This window comes from Ostrinia furnacalis, unplaced genomic scaffold (assembly GCF_004193835.3).
Source record: "Ostrinia furnacalis isolate ACB-3 unplaced genomic scaffold, ASM419383v2 OfSCF7469, whole genome shotgun sequence".
Taxonomy (NCBI): Eukaryota; Metazoa; Arthropoda; class Insecta; order Lepidoptera; family Crambidae; genus Ostrinia; species Ostrinia furnacalis.
The window spans coordinates 234,892-255,289 of NW_021137708.1; the positions used below are offsets into that span (position 1 = coordinate 234,892).

Genomic DNA, 20,398 nt, shown 5'->3' on the forward strand with positions numbered 1-20,398 from the left:
ATATGTCTGTCTGTCTGTCCGAGGTTTTGCTTGGAAACTATTGGCACTGGGGAGCTGTAATTTTGTGAAGGTATGTTATATTAATCACGCCGACAAAACGGTAAAATAAAATTTCTAGGGTAGAATTTTTTCAAGGAAAACTATAACGGTTAAGATAGATTACTTAGTTTAAGAGTAATAGTCATTTGACTCATGTATTATAAAATTTCTTAACCGGTAAAAAATCCTTAGAAGAAAATATGAAAAGTGACTTTAGATGAAGAAGTAATTGCTTGCTTCTGAAATATATTGTGGTAACGACAGACAACTACGGAACACTACACTGCGCGTGGGACGACACGCACTTGGCCAATTTATTATGCAATAGCGATGCTGATGAAGTTTTTTTTTAATTACGAATTTTCTTAATTTCGACATTTATTCTGCATCTTTAGTGTTCACAAATGCAGATGGAGGCATTTTTAGTTTAATTTGATTAGTCGGTTTGGAATAAATTTTCATTATCATCATAAAAAAATCATTTTTTTTTTTTACTTCAATAACCCAGTTTTCTGGCAATTTTACTCTATTCCTTGCGGGAAAAATTACGTGATATTTTCCGAGACCTCCCCTCTCCCCTACGTGAGATTTAGTGAGATTTTCGTTGACCCCCTCCCCCCCCTAAAAGCCTCACGTAATTTATGGACGCCCCCTTAGTGATCAACAGGTGATCATTACACCTCTAACAATGGGTGCAAGTCAACAGACACTGACTTACAATAAAGTAAAATGTTTTCCTATGATGAAGTTTAATTCTTGACCTGACATGGTGGGACAAGGGCTGGAGGCAATTTGGTTTGTCTTGAAAGATTTCGCAACTCAAGTTAGTAGGTAGGTAGGTACGATGAAAGTAATTAAAATGCAATCCTACTATCCTATTAATATTATAAATGCGAAAGTTTGGATGTCTGGATGTTTGTTACTCTTTCAAATTACTTTCTTAAAATCTATTACTTTCGTAAAATTGCTGAACGGATTTTGATGTAACTTTACAGTAGGTATTTCACGCGGGTGAAGCCGCGAGCAAAAGCTAGTAAAATATATTTTGAAAATTTCGTTGGTATTCAAGTTAAATGAACAAAAACTACAACAATTTAATTTTTTTGTTAAGTACATAAAGAAGATTTTGAATCGATTTGAGACTGGTAACGCCATCTAGTAAACGTATTTATCACATAATATCAAAAGTCTCAGTAAATGCCATCTATCCTACAGTATTTGAACTATGACAAAATACCCACGTGGTATGTTTTTTTTTTAAATAAATTCTCTATGGTTTCAGTTTTTTTTTACCAAATGAATTAATACCGGAAGCATTTACATGGCGCTAGTGTCGTTGTTTGCTAAATCAAAACGAAAAACAATCTTTCAACAAAAACATCTCAACATTCAACATAATTGCTCACAAAAAAATTTGCATTGACATGTTTTTTGTGGATTGTGTAGGGCAAAACATTTTTTGGCGCTAGAGACCCGGCTTTAGGTATTGTTCTATTTGAACTTACAGAAAATCTGGTGGATTATTCTGAGTTTATGCTACTCTAAAATGTATTATCCCTTTACTATTTTATTTCAATTATAAGTTTAAAGATACTTATTTGATCTGCACTCCATTCTCCAAACTACCATTCATTTACGTGCGGAATTTAGTTTTTTCTTGGGCCCTGTCTTGAACAGACATGAAAAAAAACTGAAGTTTTAAAACATTTTTTTTGTTGTATAATCAACACCTTCAAGGGCGCCATCTGTGGCGCGTTTTCAATGACTGGACTATTGATTTTGTTTACTGGCAACCTTATTTTGTCTATGGCTGTCGGGTTAACATTAGTGATGGGCCAACTCGTAAAAAACAAAACTCGATTTAACCCGAGTTAAAATCCACATAACTCGGGTTGAACTCGAGTTACGTAACTCGAGTTAACTGGGTGGACAAATGAATGCTTTTTTTAATTTTTAACAGTTTAATCCCTCAGCTTCGCATTAATAGTTAAAAAAATTGGACCAGAATTTTTCACTATCTGAAATAGCTGCAAATCTTTTACTATTAATTAAAGCGTTAATACCAGAAATTTTGTCCGAAACGTCCACTCTTTGGCGATTCGAATACATTCTTTTAGGACCCGGCATTTTTCAAAAACAGAACTTAAAACACAAAAATCTTCAACAATAACCGGTAGTTTCTGTCGGTTCCATACAGTTTACGAACTCGAGTCAGAGAGAATTCAACTCGAGTGGGCTCGAGTTACGCCCAACTCGAGTTAACTCGAGTTAGGTACTCGAGTTGACCATCACTAGTTAACATCCGGCCTTCGACAAACTGACGTGAAACGGGTCCTTTTTCAAGCGTACGCCATTGCTGGTGTATGGTAGTTTATTTTATTGAAATAAAATCAAAAACCATCCAATATGGTGAGTAATAATCTGCGTCATCGTGTTCAGAAAAGTGTAGCGGTGATATTGTGCTAACGATTTGTGCATATATTTCGCGAAATCCGTGTTTTATTGCGATAAGTTTGATACTTCTTCACGACCGTCTTTGTCGTCGGGTGACGTTTCCTTCCAAGTGTTCAAGTGGGAGGTTCCAGTGTTTAGTGAATGAATTACCTCTGCGAACAGGCCTTAGGCCTCGGTTTCGGTCGTTCTAGAGGCGCCGGTAGCCTATTAAATGCGAAAATGAAACGTGCGTATGACAAGTGCTGCACCATCTGTGTTGTGATGTGTACGATGTTGACGAGGTGTTTTCTGGTTTGTGCAGGTGAATTTTACGGTAGACGAGATCCGTGGGATGATGGACAAAAAGCGGAACATCCGCAACATGTCCGTCATCGCTCACGTCGACCACGGCAAGTCGACGCTCACAGACTCGCTGGTCTCCAAGGCCGGTATCATCGCCGGCGCCCGAGCCGGTGAGACCCGCTTCACAGACACCCGCAAGGATGAACAGGACAGATGTATCACCATCAAGTCTACGTGAGTACTAATTACCAAACATTCACCACATGGTGCAATAACCTTTCAACTTTCTTTTTGATGCAATGTCAAAAAAATATTTTTAATGATTTCCGTACTAAATAAAAATTACAACGTAAGTAAAATAATATAGTGTTACATTCATGATTGCATAGGTTGCACAATGATAAACAATGGACATTTATAAATTTCACAATGTTATTCAAGTGATGAATGTTCTTACCATACCAAACTGAGAAACATTGAAGATTCTTAGAACGGCCATCTGATGTTTTCTATAGCCATACTTCAAAATTATCAGCTATGAAAAAAATATTGAAATACGATTATTATTCCACAGTGCTATTTCTATGTTCTTCGAGCTCGAAGACAAAGACTTGGTGTTCATCACCAACGCTGACCAGTGTGAGAAGGGAGAGAAGGGTTTCTTGATCAACTTGATCGACTCCCCCGGGCACGTTGACTTCTCCTCTGAGGTGACAGCTGCTCTCCGTGTCACAGACGGAGCCCTGGTCGTGGTAGACTGTGTCTCTGGTAAGTTATTTTGTGTTTATTATCAACAAAATTTCTATTATCACAGAAACTAATTTTGTTGTCAATTTTTTGTGTGTTACCTATAACCACAGAACAAATCTGTTCAAGTATTCTGACTGATTGCATGATATTTAAAAAAAGCTATTTGTTAGGTATTATTTTAGTCATTGTACTTCTTCTGTATTTGAGTTGTGGTGGTCTAATTATCAAAGAACACATTTCATACAGTAACATACATTTTTCAACAAATCAAAATCCCATAAAGAATCCCCCATTTAAACACTGTATTACAAAGAAACTTTACTTTTTAGTACCTAGGTGTATTTAGATAAACTTCCTAAATGCAATACCTAACCAACATCATTTTTACAGGTGTGTGTGTACAAACTGAAACCGTGCTGCGTCAAGCCATCGCCGAGCGTATCAAGCCTATTCTTTTCATGAACAAAATGGACCGCGCTCTGCTCGAGCTGCAGTTGGAATCAGAAGAGCTCTACCAGACTTTCCAGCGTATCGTTGAAAACGTTAACGTTATTATTGCTACCTACTCTGATGACAGTGGTCCCATGGGTAAGTCAGACTACCTAGATATTTTTGTACCTCTTTTGTTGCTAGGCAGATTTTTGCCTTTCCTTTATTCTCAAATTCAAAATGGTCAATAAAAGAGCAGCTGCAAATTCTTTGTTCACCCAGGTAAGCATGGGTTTAGCAAGCAAGAACAATGGTCAAACCATAAAAAAATTGCTTGTTACCTACAAAATCTATAGAAATTTACTCAGTATGAAATGTTCCATTATTATAGCTATTGTAAGTCAGCAGCCAACTAGCCAGCTACATAAGAATAAATTCCACATTGTTGACTTAAAGTTAAACTTGGCCTTAATGGAACTAGCTGTTATTGATTTTCTTAGAAACTTGGTTCCAAGGCAGAGGTTAAAATGCCAACCTTAGTTACTGAGTTATGTAATGCAAACTGCAGCTTTTGCTGCATCAATATACTGATAATAACTAGATTTACTGAACGTTTAAACACTTAAAAATACTTGAAATGTTCAATAAATACTTTATAAACCCAGATTCTGCTAAAATTTAACAATACTGAACTTGTCAAGTGAACTAATTGATGGATAACCACAATAGATACCTGATTCAAGTACAAATATGATGCTTTTCGTGGGATTTGAACCTATAACCTACTCCATTATCTCTTGGCAGTAATCACTATTACTTAACTTTGAAGTAAGCAACATTGTTGCCATCTTGGAATAACTTATCAGCACAATATCAACACGTGAGGCTAAATCGCGCGACTTCTGACATTGCCAAGGTCATGCTTACTCATTATTGCTTAATTTAAGTTTTGTTATGTAATACTTATGCATTATGCATGTAATAAATCTTCTTAAAATACAACAAGGTTTTAGAATAAGTATCAATAATTCTGTCAAGTCCCTGAGAGTGATACCTATAGGTTCACCTAGTAATATGGGAAGGGACAAAATAAAATAGACTTGTATGAAATATAATATAGGCAGTAGGATTTTTTTAGGAGTTTAAATTTTTTTTTAAAATGTAAAGTCAGAAATTTCTTTATCTTAGCCTAGGCGCAGACCAGCACTGACTTAGTTGGCCGATAGTTGGGCCCAATTCTAATTTTTATGAAGAATCGGCCGATACCAAATCGGTACTATTGGCCAACTAAAAATCGGTGGTCTGCGCCTAGGCTTACAGTTGAGACCAACATTTCGATAACTGGTGTGTAACAAGTAACCTTGTAATCCAGGTGAGGTGCACCTAGACCCTAGCAAGGGCTAATAAAAAAGGTTACAATTAAGACCAAAATTTCACTAATGCTAACAATAAGAAGCGTTTATTTGCCAGAATACAGGTTATAAGGTTCTTACAAAAAATTTTTAGTACAAGTATTCAACCTGCATGCAGGTGTACAAATACATTTTGTCAAGTGGTAAGTCAGTAGGATCACTCTTTATTAACATTACATTCAATTATATCATAAAAAGTTTTTGGTAACTGGTGTGTAATCAAGTAACTTTGTAATCCAGGTGAGGTGCGCGTAGACCCCAGCAAGGGCTCCGTGGGCTTCGGCTCCGGCCTGCACGGATGGGCCTTCACCCTCAAGCAGTTCTCCGAGATGTATGCTGACAAGTTCAAGATCGACCTGGTCAAGCTCATGAACAGGTAAGAATGACCTTTATTTTTATGCAGCAAAAGGCATAGATCATTGGTTCCCAAACTTATTTGAGACGCGCCCCCTTTCGACCATATAAAAAATTCCGCGCCCCCCTCCTCCAGTCAAGATTATTTATTGGTCATATCGAGCAGTCTGGAATGCATTCTCTCAGAGGTCACAGGTTTTTATACTTAAATACACAGATTGCCCGCGCCCCCCTTTAAAGGACTTTGCTCCTCCCCTCGGGTGCGCGCCCCCCACTTTGGGAACCAATGGTATAGATAGTTTCATCCATGAAGACGCGCCCCACCATTCTTCCGCTAATGTTTGATGTTATGTTATATCCATGAGTGCACACGCACGCACACTACAATAATGACGCTCGGATTGCTCGGATCAAACTCTCCGCACCCCGCGCCTCCCTCGACCAAAAATTGGATGGGCGCGTCTTCGTGGATGACACGATCTATATTCACAATCACCTGATGCAGTTTAGGGATCACCCTAGACTGCATCATCACCAACATGCCTGCACTTAATAAATGGATATTCATACTTGTGTTGGAGAAGCCTGGATTATAGTGTTCTAGAAAGATACAGATCAGCAGTGATGTCATGGGAATTGAACCAGAAGTAACTTATTCCTATAGCTTTTTTGTTTTTTTCCCCACATAATCGTCCATCTTTTTCCAGTTTACTCTGTAGCAATGTTTATCTCTTTCTGTAGTTGTTTCTAGGTTTTTCTAAAATTAGATTGCACAAACATATTGTTATGTATGCTCTAAACTAGGGTCTTATCAGCAATCGGCATAATCAACAGTCGTATTATCATTATACACCAGTTGATAACTATGACATGAGCTTATAAATAAAAACCGACAATGAACATGCGAAACGTACATGCAATTCCATGATTATTGCTCTATTTCAAAGAAAAAAAGGTTTTTTTGAGTAAATCGATTTTTATCACATTACTTTTCTGTAGGCCTAGGATGCGTGCCGCGATAAGCCCATACATTTGTCGTCTAAAATCATCGATAAGATTTTATCACGGCGCGCATTCTAGCCTGGCGGGTAACTTATTTGGTCCACTGTACCTACATAAAAACCTTGTGAAAGTCGAGCGGAAATTACCACGCGGGAGGCCCGTCGCACAGTAGTTTGATTTTAAAAAAAGGTGGACATACGATCGAAAGTCATGATTTCATCGAAACAAAAATTGTTTTGGATAGCATTTTGAATGCTGATCAACATTTGTCATTATGCATTTTTCGATAAAACGAGCCTTTCATGCTTAAAAAAAATATGACAAGAAAATTTGTATGGAGAAAAATCTTTTTTATTTTTTTTCTGGCTACTGTTGCAAACTGTAGCGGTCAAACCTTATGTAGTCGTAAGTACCTATGGTGCCTAACATTACTACATAAATACTTTTTGCGGGCACGCGCGGCGAAGCGAGTAATGGACATGCAAAATTTTAAATATTTTTATTTATTCATTATTGATTTTAATGCACTTAAAGTAATTATTAATAGATAAATATACTTAGTCTAACTTACTACAGCCCCCTATTACCTCATTTCACGCTAAAACCTTTCAAACTAGAACCTAAGTTTGTAGGTACTAGGTAGTCTAAGTTGTTTTTATTGTCATTATAATATTCACTACTGGTCTACTGGTTATCGTGTAAGATAGATTAGGTAGATATCAACCCTTTACCTAGGTATATACCTACTTCTTGGCACTTATAATACCGACATACATGATTAAAAAAAGTCTTCAAGCAAGAACCCTTGACTTCAATGGTTATGAAAGATTTTTTAACTTTCTAGAGTAGTCCTGAATAGATCCTTAAATCATTTTGACTGTCATAATCGATTACAGTAGGTAGTGGGTTCAGTAAGGGTTTCAACCCATATAGTAAACAATACATTTTTATGGCTCTCCATTCAGTTAGTCAAATAATTCCATCATAAATGGAAATATCCGTAACCCTCTTCTACACATTATTCATCATCCATCATCATTTCAACCATAGAACGTCCACTGCTGAACATAGGCCTCCCCCAATGATTTCCAAATGGCCGCTTGGTGGTGCCCTGCATCCAGCGCCTTCCTGCTACCTTTATGAGGTCGTCGGGCTATCATCCGTTGGGCTATGTCAACGACTTTGGTTCGTTTACGGATCTCCTCCTCATTTCTGATTCGATCTTGTAAAGAAACACCGAGCATAGCCCTCTCCATAGCACGTTGTGCAATTTTGAGCTTATTTATAAGGCCTATATTGAGAGGCCACGTTTCCAAGCCGTATTGCCACACATTATTGCAGATCCATTATGTACACCTCTACCTATAGTTTTATATGCCAGCTAACGTACACAAAAACTGCTGATACATGGTGCAGATAATGTGATAACATTTTGGTGTACTGCAAACCTGCTTATTGGATTCTTTCGGAAAAACTAAGTATGTGAGTGACTTTGATTATTTTTAACACTCTGATCAAGATAAGTGAATAGGCTAAAATATCTTTTTTTGATTGTTTTTTGAACGAAGATAATAATAATTGAAGACATGAATGGAAGAAGGTGAAAAATGTCGGATTTCAGATTTTTCTCAGTTAGATGATTGGGTAAAGGTATGCTTTATGTTTGAAGCTACTTATAAAGGTGTTATGTACGTTATCTTTTAAGACGAAGGGAAAGAAACTTACACCTCTTTAAAGGAGCCAAAAAAAAAGAATATTTTTGCGAAAGTATAAGACTATTCAACAGAAGAACTGGAAATTACAGTTCTAACAAAATTGAAACTATCCCGCTACCTACTGTAATCGATTATGACAGTCAAAATGATTTAACGATCTATTCAGTCAGGACTACTCTAGAAAGTTAAAAAATCTTTCATAACCATTGAAGTCAAGGGTTCTTGTTTGAAGACTTTTTTTAATCGTGTATGTCGGTATTATAAGTGCCAAGAAGGTATATGCCTAGGTACAGGGTTGATATAAATCTAATCTATCTTACACGATAACCAGTAGACCAGTAGTGAATATTATAATGACAATAAAGACAACTTAGACTACCTAGCACCTACAAACTTAGGTTCTAGTTTGAAAGGTTTTAGCGTGAAATGAGGTAATAGGGGGCTGTAGTAAGTTAGACTAAGTATATTTATCTATTAATAATTACTTTAAGTGCATTAAAATCAATAATGAATAAATAAAAATATTTAAATTTTGCATGTCCATTACTCGCTTCGCCGCGCGTGCCCGCAAAAAGTATTTATGTAGTAATGTTAGGCACCATAGGTACTTACGACTATATAAGGTTTGACCGCTACAGTTTGCAACAGTAGCCAGAAAAAAATAAAAAAGATTTTTCTCCATACAAATTTTCTTGTCATATTTTTTTTAAGCATGAAAGGCTCGTTTTATCGAAAAATGCATAATGACAAATGTTGATCAGCATTCAAAATGCTATCCAAAACAATTTTTGTTTCGGTGAAATTATGACTTTCGATCGTATGTCCACCTATTTTTAAAATCAAACTACTGTGCGTCGCTACCACAACTCGCCGCGTGGACAATCACGCTGCCGGCACAAAGCGCCGACTTTTCGCTCACGTTGGGCCACGTTTTACTTTTTTCGGTTTGATTTTTTTTTTATTAGCAACCTTTTTTCTTTCTTCTATCGTTCTGATGTATCGGCTATCGACTCCTCGTCTCCTCTAACTTATAACTCGAAATACCACTCACTAATCTACAAACATGAAATTGGGCAGTTAGGTTTCTTCCAGGGTGTAGTCATCCGCTAAGGATTTTACGGAACTCCACCCCTAAGGGGAAAACAATGGTCCACGTGCACGAGGTCGCGGACGGCCGCTAGTCATTTATAATGTCATAAGTACCAATGAAGTCTGTTGTCCACTTTTACAAATAGGGTATACAAATATCAGTGTAAACAGTATAAAGTAAAGCGATACTTGTTAAAATTTCAAGTCACGTGGGAGTCAAGATATTCACACGTGAGTGTAAATCGATCGGTAATGATGATATAACGAGTCGACGTTACTGCGGTAGCCTAAATAAATAACACCGATGGAGTGCTTCAATGAGTCATGCAGTTCAATGGCGGCCCCGTGGCTTTCATGGTCTTGTCTAGTATTTTATTGCAGGTTTTTGAAAGAAACAATGTATATTTTCTAAAAACACACTGATATTTTTTTTACATGTTGCAACATAGTTAATTTTATTTGGGTTAGGTAATTCGTCCCGTTGATACTGGGTAAAGTTTTTGATGCTATACACCAGCGGCAGAAAAGGACGAACATAATTTCTCATCTTGGATTGGTGGATTGCTTCTGTGAGCTCTTCACAACTATTGTTGAGAAACAAGCTAAATAACGTTATACTTTGTTGTAGGCTTCCGAAACAATGCAATAAGAAGAATAACAAGTAAATACATACATATCTTAAATTCGCGTACGAATAGAAAATCATCAAAGCGTTACATGTAACTTCTTTTTCTTGGATAAAAAACTGTAAGTGAAATGTCAGTCGTTAGTTAGCATGCGTTTAAGAACGCAAACGCAACCACCCCATACTAATGGCATCTTGCCCGCCAGACCGGTTTGACCCGGCGTTAATTCGATGCCGTTGTCGAAACAAGTTCAAAAAGGGCTCTGACATTGTAATTGCTCTAATGACTCGACGCAATGTTCTAAGTGTAAATCGATTTATTCATTACTAGCTTTCCGCCCGCGGCTTCGCCCGCGTGGAATTTTGTCTGTCACAGAAAAACCTTATCGCGCGCGTCCCTGTTTCAAAAACCGAGATAAAAACTATCCTATGTTCTTTCCCGGGACTCAAAATATCTCTATGCCAAATTTCATCAAAATCGATTGCGAGGTTTAAGCGGGAAAGCGTAACAGACAGACAGACAGACAGAGTTACTTTCGCATTTATAATATTAGTTGGGATTTTTACTAATTAGGCTAAGTATAGCGATCATGTAAACAGTCTTATGTAAAATATAGTATTTCTTTATCCGAGTAAGAATTTACGTCGGTTACTTCGCCTAAGAGCGTGTTTGACGAACTGAGGTGGAATTGTGTAAAGCAATCGTTATCATTTGACAGTTCATAACGTACGATTATTGAATGATCAAACGAACTTACCAAGTGAAGTTCGATCTAAATTATCCTGAAAATAAATCTCGGAGGCGAAAGCAGGATAATTGAAAGAAAGAAAGAAAAAACATTTATTTGGTACCAAAAAATTAAACAATAAGTACAATCAACTTAAAAAGCAAAATACATTGTACCAAATTGGTCTCTGCTCAGTATGAGGTCATAACGTACTGAAGAGCACGTTACGGCCACTGGTATTCTGCAGAAACCATGAAAGAGGGGTGCGTGGCCCACAGCGAACGTTACAACTTACTACAAAATTTGACAAATAGAAGAAAATAAGTAAGTGTGCATTAATTTGTGCTATTGAGCACCTTATAATTATGATGATAATCTAAGATGATGCAATAAAGGTTTATGACTTAATAAATATGAATATATATGTATGTATGAATATAATATATTCATACATACATATATTATATGAATATTCTGTCAAACGCTTTGTTTAATTGACTTTATCGTACGTTATGAACTGTCAAATGATTACGATTGCTTTACACAATTCCACCTCTGATCCGATTCCCACCCAATGGTCCGACGCCGGACCGGGCAGAAACCGGCCCGTCACACGCCTATAATCTCCAAAACATGACTTGTTTAGCAGCATCAGCAGTTCAGCATTAACGTTTCTGCTCCTCCACCAGACTATGGGGAGAGAACTTCTTCAACGCCAAGACCAAGAAGTGGGCCAAGCAGAAGGACAACGATAACAAGCGCTCGTTCTGCATGTACGTGCTCGACCCCATCTACAAGGTGTTCGACGCCATCATGAACTTCAAGAAGGACGAGATCGACTCGCTGCTCAAGAAGATCGGCGTCACCCTCAAGCACGAGGACTCCGACAAGGACGGAAAGGCCCTCCTCAAGGTAAATAAATAAATGTCCTTGGACATTTTACACTGCGCTTCTAGTCCCAAACTAAGCAAAGCTTGTACTATGGGTACTAGACAACGGATATAAAGTTTATATCCGTTGTCTTATATTATATTTATATTATATTGTTGTTTATATTATAAACATACTTAAATACTTTTTTTTAATACATACTTATTATACATAGAAAACACCCAGTCTAATACAAACAAATATTATGTTCATGCACACAAATGGTTGTACTGTGCGGGAATCGAACCCGCTACTTCCGGAATAGTAGTCCGTTTCGAACCACTACACCAAACGGCCGACTACATTAATAAATTAGGTACATTAATAGTCTTTATTTCTGCCAATATTTTACATTAAAAAATTATCAAAACTTATCTGTGTGGATCCCTTTCTGGGTGAAAGCCACCATTACTGAACTACAGGGTAAATAATAAGCCTATGTAACAAAATTTATACCAACCGAATTGAGAACCTCCTTTTGTTTAAGTCGGATAAAAAGAGTATGCAATATGTAGTAAAAAATATTTTATGTTTTCTCTACTTAAAAAAAAGATTATTTCCAGCCAGTTCGATGTAAATTTTCTTTACAGTCCCAAGTGTTGCCAGTTACTTTATCCATAAGCTTCTGGGTGTCAAAGTGGACTTAAAGCATATTTCTTTCCGGAATTGGTTGTTAGTGTCTATGATTGACAACCCCATAAATGTTAGATACAGATATTAAACTTTCAACTATATGTACTGGTAATTTTTTCTTCCATAGCATTTATTGTAAATCTGGTTGTTTAGGTCGTCATGAGGACCTGGCTGCCGGCCGGAGAGGCTCTGCTTCAGATGATTGCCATCCACCTGCCCTCCCCTGTGGTGGCCCAGAAGTACCGTATGGAGATGTTGTACGAGGGACCCCACGATGACGAGGCCGCCGTTGGTATCAAGGTGAGTCCTTAAAAACCATTTTATTTGTAGTAAGAAACTTTTCGCATGCCTGTCATTTTGAGATTTTACCCATCAAACCCTAAGTCGTATGAAGGCGCGGTAACAATGAGGGTTTTCGCGTATGAAAAATCCGCCAGATGGCAATACGTAGACGCGAAATCCAAATGCTGCATGATTGGTTATTTTTGACATGACATTGACAGATATGTCAAAATCCACCAATCACGCAGCAGTCAGACTCCACGTCCCGCCATCTAGCGGATCTTTCATACGCGAAAACCCTATTGATTTCTATTGTGTCTCGATACGCGCGTACTTGAAGGGAAAGAGCTGTTAAATTTTCATTCACAAAATCATAACTTTAGAACCATTTCAAGAAACCACTGTCTTCGATTACACACTTGATAAGTAAATATTAACGATTATGTTTCATACAGAACTGCGACCCCGAGGCGCCCCTTATGATGTACGTAAGCAAGATGGTGCCGACCTCCGACAAGGGTCGCTTCTACGCCTTCGGTCGTGTGTTCTCCGGCAAGGTCGTCACCGGACAGAAGGCCCGCATCATGGGACCCAACTTCCAGCCTGGCAAGAAAGAGGTTTGTACTAAACTGAGCACATAAATAGGTGTAGGTCGCGCAGCATAAGTTGAGGCGATCAACACAAGCAAAAATGTATATCTGTACTAGCAGCCGCCCGCGACTTCGTACGCGTACGTTTTACCCCCTTAGGGGTTGAATGTTGCAAAATCCCAAATGCAAAATTTGAGACTCCTAGCACTTGTAGTTTCTGAGATTTCGTGACGAGTAAGTTTGTCAGTGAACTTGCGCTATATCTTGTCTTGCATATTATGATTGATTTGTGTGTTCTGTATTAAAATAATACATCAGTGTGAGTATGAGTTCGCCTCAACTTTGGTCGCGCGATCTATAAATACTTTTAGAAAAAAAATCATAATCATTTGAACTCTCTTCCTGCACGATCCGTGTCGAGCTGTAGCGCGTGGCGTGCGCTCCTAACGGAGTGCGCGCGCGCGCCGCGACAGCGCCGGCTGTGCTCGGGAAGCAGATTAAAATACGCTCGACCGCGTCCAAACGCTGCACAGGACCTCTATCCTTATGTCCCGGGACTGCACGCTACGGCGCGGACGATACATATTCTCTATTGTTTTTCTATCATATCTAATCGTGGCAGGCGGGGCCATAAGTAATTTTTGAAACAGAGATGCACACTCGCCAATATTTTATTAATTACTAGCTTTCCGCCCGCGGTTTCGCCCGCGTGGATTTTTTTCTGTCACAGGAAAACGCGCATAGCAACAGGGACGCGCGTCCCTGTTTCAAAAACCGGAATAAAAACTATCCTATGTCCTTTCCCGGGACTCAAACTATCTCTATGCTAAATTTCACCAAAATCGGTTCAGTGGTTTATGTAAGACAGACGGACAGAGTTACTTTCGCATTCATAATATAGTATACATATACATAGATTACGTAATATAAACAACGCTATGCCTGCCTCTGTGTGACGGCACCCATAACCAGTGTGAGTGCGAGAGAAAACGTGATATGCACTGTCTTATTATTACACCGCCTGCCACGAGTCTTAGCGTCGAGTTTAGATAACGACACCACTAGTTGTTTAAAAAAATAATGTTATTAACCTATCTCGCTCTCTGCAGGACTTGTACGAGAAGACCATCCAGCGTACCATCCTTATGATGGGCCGTTACGTCGAGGCCATCGAGGATGTGCCGTCCGGCAACATCTGCGGTCTGGTCGGCGTCGACCAGTTCCTCGTCAAGACCGGAACCATCACCACTTTCAAGAACGCACACAACATGAAGGTTCTTATGGCTAGATCCCAGATTAAACTCCTAACGAAACTATTCCCACCTCTCGTTCCCACCGCTGTAACTTTTCTGTAGCTACGATCTACAAGCAAAATCCAGCCTGTGAAGGTCAAGTTTGTCCTGGGGGAAAGTGCAGAGGGTTCGATTCCCATTACACTTGGTGATGAGAGAGATCACACGTAGGTTAAACGTCACTGTTATAAAATACAGTCCCAAGTGTTGCCAGTTACTTTATCATAAGCTTCTGGGTGTCAAAGTGGACTAAAAGTATATTTCTTTCCGGAATTGGTTGTCGGCTACTATAGCTGGTGACCCCATAAATGTTAGATACAATTTCATACAAAATGTATTACGTATGTATGTCAAGCATCTGTGACGCAAAAGTCCCAACTGATTGAACTATGTCAGGACAAGATGATGATAGAAAGCCAATTTCAAATCTTTGAACATAAAAATTAAAGACAAAAATTAGTTGGTCTTGAGTAACATTACCATAATCTTTAGCATTAGCTATAGAGTTGTATTAGCATTTTACTGTTGGACATAGACCTCTACCCTGTCTTCGGCTTGTCCAGCTTGATAATCAAAATTGTTTTTGATAATGACCACTTTTTAGTACATGATAAATTTTACCAGCCAGTCGAAATTCGTCAATGAGGGCTATCGTTTTTATACTTAAGAGTTGGCACCCCTGGCGATTGACAGGACCTTACTCTACAGTAGCGCCATCTTGATGAGTGCAAATGTGATAGTCCTCCTACCACTTTCGCGCTCACCAGTTGGTGCCACTGTCTTCGCTACTAGCAAGTGACAGGACCTTACTCTACAGTGGCGCTAACTGGTGAGCGCTAAAACGATAGCCCTCATTCTCTTAACATAAGAGCATTCTTCTCTTTGCCGAGTCAGTGCTAAACATGCCTCAATCTCCCCAGGTGATGAAGTTCAGCGTATCTCCCGTGGTGCGTGTCGCCGTCGAGCCCAAGAATCCCGCCGACCTGCCCAAGCTGGTCGAGGGTCTCAAGCGCCTGGCCAAGTCCGACCCCATGGTGCAGTGCATCAACGAGGAGTCTGGCGAGCACATCGTGGCTGGAGCCGGAGAGCTGCATCTTGAGATCTGTCTCAAGGTAAATATAAAGATAAACATCTGTAAAACACTTCACAAAGCAATATGAGAGAGGTTTCACAATTTTAGAAATGTGTCAACATGTTTTACCAATATCATGGAAGGTGCGAGCGTTATCACTAAACAACGACTGGAGTACCCATTCTAGACTCTAGAAACACTAGTCCGGTCGTCATCGTCTGCTGGGATTATTGTGGTGACCCACTCATAACACAGTTTCTCTAGAGGGGTTAAAAGGGACATTAGAAAAATATTCAAGAAAAATTACGTATTAGTCCTTTTAAATAATTAGTTTGTTTTTTATTCTTAAATGGATCACGCGATATGTAGTCGCGTGAAAGAGACGCGATATGTACCTAGTCTTCCATTTGTAAAGTTTGCAGAGGCAGATGCAGACTACATTTTTAATTGAAAGTCGTGAGCTTCACTTACCTATTGACGTAGATCTAGAAGCGCATCAATTATATTGTCTCGTACATCAATAGTAACCGAACATGTCATTCCAGGACTTAGAAGAGGACCACGCTTGCATTCCAATCAAGAAGTCCGACCCCGTGGTGTCGTACCGCGAGACCGTAAACCAGGAGTCGGACCAGATGTGCTTGTCCAAGTCGCCCAACAAGCACAACAGGCTCTTCATGAAGGCCCAACCCATGCCTGAGGGTCTTGCCGAGGACATTGACGAGGTATGGAAAACATTAACAAAATAAATAAGTTTATGTACACACAATTAGTTTGAGTCGCCACCTTGTAACTACTTGTAAGATTACAAAATGGCGCCACGAATCGCCATTTTAGTTACGTGATGTTTCAAAATGGCGGCGCCGCGAATCGCTATCTTGGTTACGTGGATGTTTCAAGATGGCGGCGGCGCAAATTGCCATCTTGATTAGGTGGATGTATCAAGATGTCGCGATTGAGACTTAGATTTTACACAAGGAGAGGCATTTATGCTTTTTAAATTGAATTTTCACTAAGTATTGTAGTAATAGATTGAAGAAACTAGTGTACTTTTGTTGATATTATCACCACCAGGTCATTTTGTCTCCTCTGTAGGACCACGACGCTCTAATTTTCCAGAGGAAAGTTGGGGACTATTTATAGTGTTGTTGGCCTAAATAACAAATTCTTCTTTCCAGGGCCACGTGAACCCCCGCGATGACTTCAAGACCCGTGCGCGTTATCTGACCGACAAGTACAACTACGACGTGACCGAGGCGCGTAAGATCTGGTGCTTCGGGCCCGAGGGCACCGGCCCCAACATCCTCGTCGACTGCTCTAAGGTACGTACACCCTTTTTACGACTGTTGGCTAATCCTGTTGGCCATTGCCGGAGGAGACGTCGGCGAAAGGCGTCTTGATCATTTATAAATAATAATTATAATAAATATCCTTGGACATTTTACACTGCGCTCCTAGTCCCAAACTAAGCAAAGCTTGTACTATGGGTACTAGTATGACTTTGACTTTGAAAACACCCAATTTCTTGTTATTTACTATCACCCACGCTTTAGTCACGAGGAAGCTTAGTAACATGCGAAACACAGAAGTTGTTGAAGAGACTATCAGATTTTTACAGAGGAAGGGACTATGGATTTCCCCATTATTTTATAGAAATTGCTAAGATATTGCGTGATAGTGATCCTTTTTGATAAGAAGACATTCACTATTGGACAGGCCTCAAGAAATTCCGCGACGAATAGTTCTGAGTTACCTGCATTCGAACGCTTCTCGCAATCTATACAGTCATCACTATGGGTTGAGAGCTTAGTGTCACTTGAGAACGATCCTCCATTCTACTGAATGCCCCGCCCACTTCCACTCTAACGATTCTGCAAACTAAACCATTATCCATTTCCAAACAGGGAGTGCAGTACCTGAACGAAATCAAGGACTCCGTCGTCGCCGGATTCCAATGGGCGTCCAAGGAGGGCGTCATGGCCGAGGAGAACCTGCGCGCAGTGCGCTTCAACATCTATGACGTCACACTGCACACCGACGCCATCCACAGGGGAGGCGGTCAGATCATTCCCACCACCAGGCGGTGCCTCTACGCTTGCCTGCTCACCGCCAAGCCCAGGCTTATGGAGCCCATCTACTTGTGCGAGATTCAGGTATGTACATTTTTTTAGTTAGACCCCGCAGAATACAGACTTTTAGTCGGCTTCTAATTTGTATGAGAAAGCAGCCAATACCAAATCGATACATTTTTTTTTTTTTTTTTTTTTTTTTTTTCCACAACGAGGAAGCTCTTGGTCTGTATCTCACCTGATGGTAAGTGTTCATAATCATACTGATTAAGAGCGGTTTACTTCACTTTTTTCACCTGGTGAAGAAAGTGGAATTTTTAGTGTCCTCATTTCACCTTGGAACCATTTGGACAAAGTAGAATCCTACTAATATTATAAATGCAAAAGTTTGTGTGGATGTCTGGATGTTTGTTACTCTTTCACGCAAAAACTACGGAACGGATTTTGATGAAACTGCAGTATTATTGTTTCCAGGATAACATAATATGTTATCCTGGAAATCTGTGACCAACTAAATTTCACGCGGGTGAAGCCGCGGTCAAAAGCTAGTAATCTATTAAAGAGCTCGACTAAATTATCAGGCGAAAGTCTGTAGTCTGGGGGACGTTATAAAATGATTGAGAGAATAAAATATTTTTGCATGAAAGTGTGTTGTCCCTTACCACTGTATGTTTCCAAGCATGTAGTGACCCACGTTTTTCCTGAGCGGGCTAGCATGTACCGATAGTCCCGCCTTTCCGAGACGTGGCAGAGCAACAGTTCTTTGTTTTGGCATGGTCACCCCACATACACCTTGCCTGAATAGGGGATCTAACAAGTGTATACAAAATTTTAACTACACCCAATATTCGGCAGTCCTTGTAGCTGTGAATGAAGTTTTTATTGAATATTGAAAATAAAAAAGAAAGAAAAATACTTTGTGTTTATCAAAATAGTTAATCAGACATTGCAATAAGTTTGTTGTTTGAACTAAAATATCATCCTCTTAGCATGTGTTGCTCTAGAGTAAAATCTAGAATAACACCAGGTTCTGTGGACGCCACGGTTGAAAAGACCGTCACCTGGCGTCTTAATAATTATATCAACATTTTACATCTTGATAAATGGATACTGATAGAAATTTTTAATTGAAACTTGCAAATATTTCTTTATTGAAACCTTTTCTATGTTATTATAACGAAAGTGGGTCCACTTCTTAACACATATTCCTGTATCCAGTGCCCCGAAGTGGCCGTGGGCGGTATCTACGGAGTCCTGAACAGACGCCGAGGGCACGTGTTCGAGGAGTCGCAAGTGGCCGGTACTCCGATGTTCGTGGTCAAGGCCTACCTGCCCGTCAACGAGTCGTTCGGCTTTACCGCCGACCTCCGCTCCAACACCGGAGGACAGGCCTTCCCGCAGTGCGTGTTCGACCATTGGCAAGTGCTGCCCGCTGATCCTTGCGAGCCCGGCACCAAGTCCTACGTCATTGTGCAGGTAATTACGACGATAGACTTTTTTTTTATTTGCAGGGTAATATCACTTCATCAAGTCTATTTACGTAGGACGCGTAGGACGACGTTACGTAGAAGGTATCGGGAATGCGCTAGATTCAAGCCGCCACCAACCGGCCATTGTGGAAATCATTGGGAAGGCCTATGTTCAGCAGTGGACGTCCTATAGCTGAAATGATGATGAAGTTACAGCATTATTGAATGAAACAACTAATGTACTTTTTCATTGCGCTGCGTCATTCGGCCATGACGGAAAAGATGACAATGATGATTAGAATTTTTTTAGTACATATCAGTACAATTTGTTTTGTATGTCATTTTTGGACACAAATCGATTCGATAGTAAGCCACATGTCTCATTCGACACGACTAATTTAACGATTCCATTGATCGCGATGGAAAGAGTTCAAAGTTATTCTCAGTTTTTTTGTCATTTGTCCCTTCCTGCACGATCCGTGTCGAGCTGTAGCGCGTGGCGTGCGCTCCTAACGGGGTGCGCGCGCGCGCCGCGACAGCGCCGGCTGTGCTCGGGAAGCAGATTAAAGTACGCTCGACCGCGTCCAAACGCTGCACAGGACCTCTATCCTTATGTCCCGGGACTGCACGCTACGGCGCGGACGATACATTTACATTCACCTACAATATCACCCTTGAATGTTATTCCATAGCTCAAGATAATAACTCTAGCGTTTGTTCACAGGAAACGAGGAAACGGAAAGGACTGAAGGAGGGTCTCCCCGACTTAACTCAATACCTGGACAAATTGTAAACTGCGTAGCTAAAACAATCCGTTGTAATATAACATGTACCACACGCGCCTCCCGCACCATTATGTTCGCCGATAAGTTTGTAAGCGCAAGCGAGCTACCAATAAATATTGCTGGTCGATATAATGCATTGTTAATACATATTACCACATTACGTGTGATACTAGACTGTTATTATGTAGTATCACAATTATATAAATATATTAAAAGAAATGATAATGCTATCCCTTCATTCGTGAAAATTGTTATCACTTGATATGTAGTGGGGAACCAGGACTACTTTACTTATACTGTAATTAATTTTTAAATTATAATTTTTCTATTGTAAAAGTAGTGTTTTATTGGTAGAGTAGGTGATAAAAACTGTTCCAAAGGTTGGTATTCTTTGAAT

The 20,398-nt window shown here is 39.6% G+C and overlaps 1 protein-coding gene across 1 annotated transcript; it reads left to right on the forward strand.

The window, feature by feature from the left end:
* Positions 1 to 2,346: 2,346 nt before the first annotated feature.
* On the forward strand, positions 2,347 to 20,337 carry eEF2 (eukaryotic translation elongation factor 2). Its single transcript, XM_028321088.1, has 15 exons — positions 2,347 to 2,448; positions 2,795 to 3,009; positions 3,350 to 3,543; positions 3,916 to 4,113; positions 5,607 to 5,742; positions 11,569 to 11,791; positions 12,596 to 12,742; positions 13,180 to 13,341; positions 14,424 to 14,588; positions 15,527 to 15,718; positions 16,224 to 16,403; positions 16,857 to 17,000; positions 17,583 to 17,831; positions 18,966 to 19,223; positions 19,941 to 20,337. The coding sequence occupies exons 1-15, from the start codon at positions 2,446 to 2,448 to the stop codon at positions 20,007 to 20,009; spliced, it is 2,535 nt and encodes an 844-aa protein (XP_028176889.1). The 5' UTR covers positions 2,347 to 2,445; the 3' UTR covers positions 20,010 to 20,337.
* The last annotated feature ends 61 nt before the right edge of the window (positions 20,338 to 20,398 follow it).